Consider the following 10900-nt stretch of genomic DNA (forward strand, 5'->3'; position numbering starts at 1 on the left):
TTAACGTCCGAGGGCTGTATCCTAGGCTGTTGGGTGATACGACCTTCATTTCACTGCCTCACGACTTTGGTCCTGATAATGCTTCCTGTCATCTTTTGAACTACGTCCGAGATCATCTACCAGTACTCCATCATCGAGGTTAGCGGGCTGCCAAGCTGACCAAACTGGCCCTGAAAGCAGCCGTTGTGAAGTAAACAAAACAACAAAATAGTCCAAAAGAAAAAAAAGAACTTACCAAAACCAAGATGGCGGCCTCCATTTGGCGTCCTTTGCTACCTGTTCCTGACCCACGGCACAAAATATTCAAACGCTCACCAATCGCCTTCGGGTACCGAGCCGACCGTGCAAGGGCTAGAAAGCCAGTCAGGGTAGTTAAACACTTCCATATATATACACGTAGTGACACAGTACCAATACAGATACAGATGCAGATAGAAGCCCGACACAATATAAAGAATTGAAAATATTGGGGTGCTGCAACCTAACAAGGATGCTACAAAATAGGAAATAAACCAACAAACTCAACATATATATGCAAAGAAATAAACAAAAAAGTTTAAATTGTTGGTCATTTTAACTTAAGGACTGATCCCGTTATACATTTAGTTCATACATGTATGTTACTATGAATATCATGATGCTTATTTTCGTGACCTTTGTACACGATTTGTGTTGCAGAAAATTGATTTTCATCCCCCTGTCTTATGCAAGATTATATATTTTCAGCGCTGACAAGACCAGGATATTTTCACCCCCCTTTTTTTTACTTCGGGAAATCAGATGGTGCATGACAGGTCGTGTTCCTATATCGTATGTATTGTTTATAACATGTATTTTGTATTGTTAATTTGTATATTTTCTCAACTGATATGTTTTCAGTCACACGATTAGGACTGAATCTGAATGTTTATGTTTTAGTATACATATTATAAGTGGGGGAAAAACACAATTATTTTATCAATCCTTTTTTTTTGTTGCAAATCCGGCTAGGTTAAAAGAATAAACCAGTTTAATAGTACAGAAACTTGTAACATTCGCTTCATGAAGGTCCCTTAATTAAATCGTTGACTCAAAATTTACTATCCGCCTAACCATTTATCAACTTTTCTTGATGTACATTTTGAGAAATATATGCGTGTAACATGTATGTATTCGCTCTGCAAAATACATTTGCCCTTCAGGATAAAACCTTAGTTAGTCAATATACTAATAATAACCAGGACTTTTCAGGATATACTTACTTACATATAGTCAGGAATCTGATGTACAGTAGTTGTCGTTTGTTTATGTAATATGTACGTGTTTCTGGTTTTGTTTATATAGATTAGACCGTTGGTTTTCCCGTTTGAATGGTTTTACACTAGTAATTTTGGGGCCCTTTATAGCTTGTTGTTCGGTGTGAGCCAAGGCTCCGTGTTGAAACCGTACTTTAACCTATAATGGTTTACTTTTTAAATTGTAATTTGGATGGAGAGTTGTCTCATTGGCATTCATACCACATCTTCCTATATCTATATAATCTTACTATCAACAAACAAAAGTTACACATCTGTTAATCCATAAATCAAATATAAACTTGAACATACGATCGCCATAGATTATCGACTGATCATCATGATCCTGTCGAATGAGTTATCTAGATGAATTGTTGACAAAGTATACTGATAAATTACAACTCTTTCCATTGATAAACTGACCATTCTCTTTCAAAGTGTATTGTTTAGATCAGAAGATCGTTTCGTTGGGTCAGCTTTGAGAATGATCATAATTTAGTAGTTTGGTCTAGATCTGCACCCAAAATCTGCCTATGATTGCCCATATTATGTAGATTTACTATTTAAAGTTGTTTCCTTTTGCACATTAACCCGTTTTGAATAGAAAAGTAAAGCTGGAAATTATATGAATATCTATTTAAGATCACAAGGATTAAGAAGTAAAATTTATAAATATTTAACTTAAAGTATCGACCCTTTCTTTGCTCATAACACCACCTGCTAATATCACCGCTATAGGCTATAAACACCATACAATTTGTTGATATAGACCTGCATGTCCTTACTAAAACCATCGATCACCTACATTTGTACTGATATATCATCTACCTATATGCACCATAGAAAATGCATATATCGACCACTTCTAGATATTTACAACATCACCTGCTGATATGGCCCTTACATATTAGCTCGATCCATTTAATAGTTATTATCGACCTTCTTAACCAGTGGCGGATCCAGAAATTGGGGGCCCACTGACTGACCAAAGAGGATTCTCTATATAAGCACTTTATCATGGAATTAAATTTGATATACATATATTAGTAGTTTCAGATATGCTGTTTGTTCTGGTTTATACTAGACCTCTTTTACATAAATAGTAATACTAATATTCTATAGCATTATCTGCAGATATGACCCCTATACAAAGGTATGTAAAATGTATAAATGCCCTTTGTCGTTAGGTCAAACGGTCATGTAATGTTACCATTCTCGTTGAATTAGTTACAATTTAACCGTGATTCGTCAAAATATTCTTTATATCGTGATTCATCATAGTCTCAATTAATAATCGTCACCGTTATTTTTGAAAAAAAAAGTATCACGATTCAACAAAATAAGTCGATTTTTTTTTATCGTCTAAAAGAACATGTTCATTAATTGTATTGTCATGCACCAACAATAAGCGTCAACGTCATTTGGCAAGAATTGTAAGATACCCCCATTACGACCCTCCTATACGCATCTATGAAGCATAACTGTGATGAAATATGACGCAAATAACATAGACCAACATAGTCTTGATTCACTTTACAAGACTATATATGCTAGTAATTGTTTCTTCTTTGACGAATAATTAATGCTGAATCGAAATATATTTCAGAATGTTGCATGACAGTGTGTAAGATGAAAAAAGGGGATTCTGTGCTCCACACCTAACACAGTAAAATCAGTGACTATGGATATTACCTCTATGGTCAACATAAATTTTGCCTGCTTATAATCTAGGATAGATGACTGAGCCTGAAGAAGTTCAGGACTATTGACATGATTGTGCCTGAAGAAGGTCAGAACTATTGACATGACTGAGCCTGAAGAAGGTCAGGACTATTGACATGACTGAGGCTGAAGAAGGTCAGGACTATTGACATGACTGAGGCTGAAGAAGGTCAGGACTATTGACATGACTGAGCCTGAAGAAGGTCAGGACTATTGACATGACTGAGGCTGAAGAAGGTCAGGACTATTGACATGACTGAGGCTGAAGAAGGTCAGGACTATTGACATGACTTAGCCTGAAGAAGGTCAGGACTATTGACATGACTGAGCCTGAAGAAGGTCAGGACTATTGACATGACTGAGCCTGAAGAAGGTCAGGACTATTGACATGACTGAGCTTGTCGAAGGTCAGGACTATTGACATGACTGAGCCTGAAGAAGGTCAGAACTATTGACATGACTGAGCCTGAAGAAGGTCAGAACAAATGACATGACTGCGCCGAAAGAAAGTCAGGACTATTGACATGACTGAGCCTGAAGAAGTTCAGGACTATTGACATGATTGAGCCTGAAGAAGGTCAGAACTATTGACATGACTGAGCACGTAGAAGGTCAGGACTATTGACATGACTGAGCTTGAAGAAGGTCAGAACTATTGACATGACTGAGCACGTAGAAGGTCAGGACTATTGACATGACTGAGCTTGAAGAAGGTCAGCACTATTGACATGACTGAGCCTGAAGAAGGTCAGGACTATTGACATGACTGAGCCTGAAGAAGGTCAGCACTATTGACATGATTGAGCCTGAAGAAGTTCAGAACTATTGACATGACTGAGCATGTAGAAGGTCAGAACTATTGACATGATTGAGCCTGAAGAAGGTCAGGACTATTGACATGACTGAGCCTGAAGAAGGTCAGGACTATTGACATGACTGAGCACGTAGAAGGTCAGCACTAATGACAAGACTGCGCCTGAGGACGGTCAGGACTATTGACATGACTGAGCATGTAGAAGGTCAGGACTATTGACATGACTGAGCATGTAGAAGGTCAGGACTATTGTTATGACTGAGCCTGAAGAAGGTCAGGACTATTGACATGACTGAGCACGTAGAAGGTCGGGACTATTGTTATGACTGAGCCCGAAGAAGGTCAGCACTATTGACATGACTGAGCCTGAAGAAGGTCAGAACTATTGACATGACTGAGCACGTAGAAGGTCAGGACTATTGACATGACTGAGCATGTAGAAGGTCAGGACTATTGACATGACTGAGCCTGAAGAAGGTCAGGACTATTGACATGATTGAGCCTGAAGAAGGTCAGGACTATTGTCATGACTGAGCCTGAAGAAGGTCAGGACTATTGACATGATTGAGCATGTAGAAGGTCAGGACTATTGACATGACTGAGCCTGAAGATGGTGAGAACTATTGACATTACTGAGCATGTAGAAGGTCAGGACTATTGACATGACTGAGCCTGAAGAAGGTCAGGACTATTGACATGACTGAGCATATAGAGGATCAGGACTATTGACATGACTGAGCCTGAAGAAGGTCAGGACTATTGACATGATTGAGAATGTAGAAGGTCAGGACTATTGACATGACTGAGCCTGAAGAAGTCAGAACTATTGACATGACTGAGCACGTAGAAGGTCAGGACTATTGACATGACTGAGCCTGAAGAACGCGGCATAACCGTAGCCAGGGAGTCAGAGGGTTTAGACGACCCCCCTTGAAAACAAAGAAGCACTGATAAAGTCAATGTTCTATTAATTGTGACTGTTAAAGTCGAGTTTTTGAATCCAACGAACCCCTTGTTGAATAATCTAAGTAAATCATGCGTTGTGTTTTCTATACGTTTAATCTTTGTGATAGCTTATGCATATAATATAACGTTAAACAGTATAGCGTTATGGTAACAACGTTACCATAACGTAATTTTAGTACTTCGCGTATTTTCCGACATTCTGGGGGCCGACAAAAGTGAAATTTTTATATGAAAATATTAAAAAATGTAAATTCACAATATAGATAAATAAATATTTAAAATTAATGTCCATCTCAAATAAAATAATCTACTTCCTTAACCTTAAATAAACACAATTAAAGTTTATTTCTTGGTCCATTCGTGGATGTTTCTCCTGGCACACACGGCGGCTTCACGAAACGGTAATCGTCTTTGTATGTTACTAGTTCCCGGTTGTTGAGTTTCACGTGTTTCCTTTGGGTGAATATTGTCACATATCTCTAAGGGATATAATTTGACGATCGGTCGAGAAAAACGTCCGGATTTTGTTCTCACTTCGGCTGCTCTTGTAAGTCCATCATTTCCAGTTATTAAATAATCAACGACTCCAATTGTCCATTTGTTTCTTGGATACTTGTCTTCATGGATTTGAACAACATCTCCCACTTAAATTGTCTGGTCGTTATCTCCTGTTCGGGTGTGGTATTCACGTAGCGACGTAAGATATTCTGATTTCCATCGCGACCAAAATTGGCCAATTACGAAAGTTTGTAGTTCAGCACGTTTAGAAATGTCGCTTCTGTCTATGAAACTTGTATTTTCGTTGGTGTCTTGTCGTGGATACGGTGTAGTTGTAATCCTTCTCCCATACAGCAGGTGCGATGGTGTCAAAAGTACCTGATCCTCGATGTCGGTGGATACATACGTTAAAGGCCGATCGTTCAACACGGCTTCAATTTCGGTGACTATTGTTTGTAAATCCTCCGATGTAATGTACGATCTTCCAAGAACTTTTCGTAAGCACATTTGTGTTAGTCCTATTAAGCGCTCCCACCAACCACCATACCAGGGAGCTCGTTTTATTATGAATTTCCAAGTCGTTCCACAGACGGATAACGCATCATTTAAGGTTTCGGATTTGGTAAGTCTCTCTAAAGTCTCGGATGCGGCCATGTATGTTGACGCATTGTCAGATATCATCACTCTCGGCAAAGACTTGCAGCTCGTAAATCTTCTGAACGCTTGTAAAAAAGATCTTTCTTTAAGATCTGTGAGGACCTCTAAATGCACTGCGCGCGTTGACGCACATGTAAATAAGCATATGAATACTTTGCTCCCTTGTCCGTTATTGTCTTTAACATATAACGCTCCAGTAAAATCAACACCTGTGACGGTAAACGATGGTGCTTCCATTAATCTTGTCTTTGGTAGAGGTGGAGGATCTGGCGCACTGTACGGTTTTCCGTTTACTTTACGACAATTAACGCATTTACGAAGACCTTTTTTCACTTGTTGACGTATTTTAGGTATCCAATAATTTTGGCGAATCTCGGTGACTGTGGCCAATACTCCTGAATGTTTTAAATTCTTATGAACTTCCGATATAAGCAATTCAGTGAAATGATAATTATTTGGTAATAAACACGGAAATCTTGAATTTTCACTAATTTGAGCATTATGAATTCTCCCGCGGCAACGAACAATTTCTTTCTCATCTATATATAGTCGTAATTGTCGAAATAAAGTATTGGGTGTGTTCGATTGCGACTTCAAAGTCCTGATTTCTTTATCAAATGAAATCCTCTGAGCACTTATTATCCATTTTTCTATTGTATCTTGTAGTTCCTCGCATGTGATGAATTTGCTCTGTATTCTCTGTGAGCGTGATTTGCGGCAATTCGCTATGAATCGGTAAATCCACGAACTAACACGTAGTATCTTTGTTAATGTACTGTATCTCATAATATCCAGTATGCAATGAATGCTATGTGTATTATTCCCTTCAATTGTATTTGTAACGTTCTCCTCTTGATCTATATTCGTTAAAAGAATGCATGTGTTAGGTGTCCACTGCGGCCAAGATTTTGAACAATTGATCCATTCCGGTCCATTAAACCACAGTTTAGCATCTGCTAGTTGTGAAGCGCTGTTCCCTCTTGTAAATAGGTTTGCAGGGTTGTCATTCGTTGGACAATATTTCCACTCTGAATCCTGTGTTAAAGATTTAATTTCTGTAATTCTGTTGTGAAGGAATTTTTTCAAATGTTTAGTCGTTGTTAACCAGTGTGAAACTATTTGACTGTCCGACCAATACGTGACTTTGTTTATTGATAGAGCTGATTTTACGTGTGCTGCAATTCTAGCTCCTATCACAGCGGCCATTAGTTCTAATTGTGGTAATGTCAAAGTCTTTAGGCTTTTAGCAAATACTAATGTTGACTGCTGTCGATTTTTTATATAAACAGCTGATCCGTAGGATCTCTGGCTGGCATCAACGAAAACATGTAACTGTGTTGGTTCATCTGTACTTTTAGTTAAAATCTGTCTCGGTAACTCTGTGTTTGTTGAAAATTCTAAGTCTCTAGCTAATTCCATCCACTGTTGTTGTACGTTTAACGGAAGTGGTTCATCCCACTCAAGTTTGTCTTTCCAGAGGTCTTGCATTAAAATTTTGGCCCTAACGGACACTGGCGAAAGTGATCCCATAGGATCGTAGATTCGAGATGATTGACTCAGTATTTCACGTTTTGTAATGTTTGGTTCCTCAATATCTGTTACATTAACTTTATGAAAAGAAATTGTATCTTTTTCAGTGTTCCATATCATTCCTAGTATATTTACCGTTATGTTCTTTTCGGCTAAATTTTCAGTTTTTGCAATTTCAGTTAAATCACTGCAGTTTGAGCTCCAAGATCGCAAATTGAATCCTCCCTTTGACATGACATTTCTCGCATCCTTGAAATATGCAATAGCTTCGTCATAAGTCTCAACGCTTGACAGAATATTGTCTACATATAAGTCCCTTTTCATCGTTTGTGTTATACTAATTTCATTTTCGTCCAAGTGCTTAAGTAGAGTGGCATTAAAAATAAATGGTGAGCATGTTGCGCCAAACAATATCGATTTAAACCTGTAAGTTGTTAGATTGCCACATGGGTCGTCGGGGTCAGCTAGCCAAAAGAAACGTGTAGCGTCATGATCCTTCTTGTCAAGTCCTATCTGTAAAAAGGCCTTTTCAATATCTGTACTGATACCATATTTTCCGATTCTAAATCGCATTAATATTTTCGTTAAGTCATTTAGATTTGGTGGTGTTGACATTAAGCAATCATTTAAGCTGGCTAAATCTTGCTGTGGTTTACAACTACAGTCGTACACTATACTTCCGTATCTGAAACCCTCTCTATAAATCCTCTCTTTTCTTGTTCATTGATTATTTTACTGTATTTTTGTAGCAAATGATGTTCCCGGTTTAGACGTCTAATAATATTCTCGGTCCTACCTTTAGCAATGGCCATATTTGAAGGCAAATCAGGGTGGTCAAGTTTCCAAGGCAACTTTGCTGTGTACTTTCCATTCTCGTAATCAATAGCTGTGTTCTGGTATGTCTGTAAATAGTTGGTGTTCTCCTTGTTTTCACATGTATTGATTCCTATTGACTCAAGTGTCCAAAACTTTTCGATCTCTGTCTCCTCCAATTGATGGGGTGAAATGACGTTTAAAAGAACTGTAGATATTGACTGCTGGCTGATGTTTCCAATAGTTGGTCCTGATAACAGATATCCTATCTTTGACTGTACAGCGATGGGTCCTTTTCCTCTTATGATTTTGTCCTCGATAATTTCCCAGTAATAATCCGCGCCTATTAGTAAGTCGATCTCAAATTGTTCTCCACCGTGTACAGAATGTGCAAGTTTAAGTCCTCTCAAATGTGGCAGGCTACTTGTAGTATGTGAAATACTGTTATGAATCGGGACGGCAATTTCCGGATCAATGAGTGTGTTTATACGCACATTTTCTCCCGTGTCGGTCAGTAATTGTATTGTTGCAGTTTCCAAGTTACGAACTTTCTGAGATAAATCTGCGAACGCAGACAGATGAATGCTGACTTTCCCTGTTGTTTTAATTTCAAGTTTATCGGCTAATTTCTGAGTGATAAAGGAACGTTGTGCTCCTTCGTCAAATAAGATGTTACATTCTGTTTTAACGTCGTTATATAAAACTGGTGCAGTTGCTGTTTTTAGGAGAATGTCGGGACTTACTTGTGATGCATGCAATACACTAGTTGTGTCTAATGTTTCAACCACGTTGATAGCTGTCTGCTGTATTTTCGGCTCCTGCTTCGTATCTGTAATGACCTCTTTCTCTTTACATATGCTTGTATGATGCTTTCCATTACAATGTTTACACCGTTTTGTAGACTTACATGCGGCCACCCGGTGTGACCCTAAACAGTTAAAACATAGCTGTTTCTGTTTTACTATTTGATTTCTAGCGTTTGCGTCTGTTACTTCAGAGCACTCCGTTGGATAGTGCTGACAGGAACAAAAAAAAAATGTATGCGTATTAACCTTCTTCCGTGTGTCAGTTAATTTACCTTTATTGTGTGATCTTGGTTGTGAACCTGTGAAAAATGCTGTGGTGTGCAATCTGTCCGGTTCCATGACTCCCTGTCCTGCCTCAAGTATTTCAATCTCTTTAGTTGTTGATTTTCGTAGATTTTGCAACATCAAATTATCTCTCCCGTGTTCTCTTGCAATAGATTTTCTTACGTCAATCGGTAACTTGTCCAAAACTACAGGTACCAAAAGCGAACCATACATCTCTGATGTTTGACCAAGTGACACTAATCCTCGTACGTATGATTCTAATCGGTCTCCGTAAGACCTTAAACTAAAAGCATCATTTGTCGGTGCGGGTAAATTCATGAGTGCTTTCATGTAAGCATGTATCAGTTTTCTAGGTTGTCCGAACCGATCTCTGAGTAGGTTGACCGCGGTTTCGTAGTTACCATTTGTCAAAGCGAATCCCTCTACTCTTTGCGCGGCGCTTCCCTCTAGCTGGGCTTTCAGATAATTAAACTTTTGGATTGGCGTTAATGTGTCGTTGAAGTGTATGGATGACTCAAAACAATCCCAAAATGTCTGCCACTTGAGAATATCTCCATTAAAATAGGGCAAGTCTAACTTTGGAAGCCTATGGTAGCAAGATTTTGAAGATCTCGGTTCTGACGGGACTTGAAACATGACATTCTCTGACGGACGGGTATGAACTGCAGGGGCGTGCATTGAATACTGCTGGTTGATAGAATCTATTGCACATGTGTTCATATCAACTCTAGCTTCGGGTGTGAAATTATATGCGTCTGGGTTAAGTCTGCTCGTTGAAGGACCAACACTATCATGCGAAATTATAGTACTGGTTTCAAAGGACTTAATAAATTTCAGAATTTGTCTAATTTTACAATCAAGTTCGTACATATACTCATCTGAGTCGGTGATTTTCTGCTCCAAATTTTCCTCCGATGTCTGTTCCAAAAGTCTTTGTTATTCAGGTCAATCAATGTTTTCTGTTTCTACGTGACGGCATCATCAAGGGGATTTCACTTCGTCAACTTCTGTGTCTGTTTTTGACTTTAACTCGTCGAATTTCACCAGTAGCTTCGTGACGGCTCCTTTGTGTCCAGCACGAACTGACTTCAGTTTTGAATCCATATATATCCAAAGGTTACGGCACCATTAAATGTTGAATAATCTAAGTAAATCATGAGTTGTGTTTTCTATACGTTTAATCGTTGTGATAGCTAATGCATATAATATAACGTTACACAGTATAGCGTTATGGTAACAACGTTACCATTACGTAATGTTAGTACTTCGCGTATTTTCCGACACCCCTTCCCCTCCCCCTATTGGAAGTTCCTGGCTACGGGCCTGGAACATCATGACTGAGGCTGAAGAAGGTCAGAACTATTGAAATGAATGAGGCTGAAGAAGGTCAGGACTATTGACATGACTGAGTCTGAAGAAGGTCAGGACTATAGACATGACTGAGCCTGAAGAAGGTCAGGACTATTGACATGACTGAGCATGTAGAAGGTCAGGACTATTGACATGACTGAGCTTTAAGAAGGTCAGGACTATTG

At 38.7% G+C, this 10900-nt stretch overlaps 2 protein-coding genes across 2 annotated transcripts; both read right to left on the bottom strand.

Moving 5' to 3' along the window:
• Positions 1-5421: 5421 nt before the first annotated feature.
• Positions 5422-8076, bottom strand: LOC134717713 (uncharacterized). Its single transcript, XM_063580205.1, has one exon. The coding sequence runs from the start codon at positions 8074-8076 to the stop codon at positions 5422-5424; it is 2655 nt and encodes an 884-aa protein (XP_063436275.1).
• A 56-nt stretch (positions 8077-8132) lies between these two features.
• Positions 8133-10235, bottom strand: LOC134717714 (uncharacterized). Its single transcript, XM_063580207.1, has one exon. It carries the CDS (start codon positions 10233-10235, stop codon positions 8133-8135), a length of 2103 nt encoding a protein of 700 aa, XP_063436277.1.
• Between the last annotated feature and the right edge of the window lie 665 nt (positions 10236-10900).

This window comes from Mytilus trossulus, chromosome 5, assembly GCF_036588685.1.
Source record: "Mytilus trossulus isolate FHL-02 chromosome 5, PNRI_Mtr1.1.1.hap1, whole genome shotgun sequence".
NCBI lineage: Eukaryota > Metazoa > Mollusca > Bivalvia > Mytilida > Mytilidae > Mytilus > Mytilus trossulus.

What these genes read in the sequence shown, in the direction of transcription:
- LOC134717713 (XM_063580205.1), bottom strand. Translation starts at nt 8,076, where the DNA reads ATGTCAACACCACCAAATCTAAATGACTTAACGAAAATATTAATGCGA.
- LOC134717714 (XM_063580207.1), bottom strand. Translation starts at nt 10,235, where the DNA reads ATGTACGAACTTGATTGTAAAATTAGACAAATTCTGAAATTTATTAAG.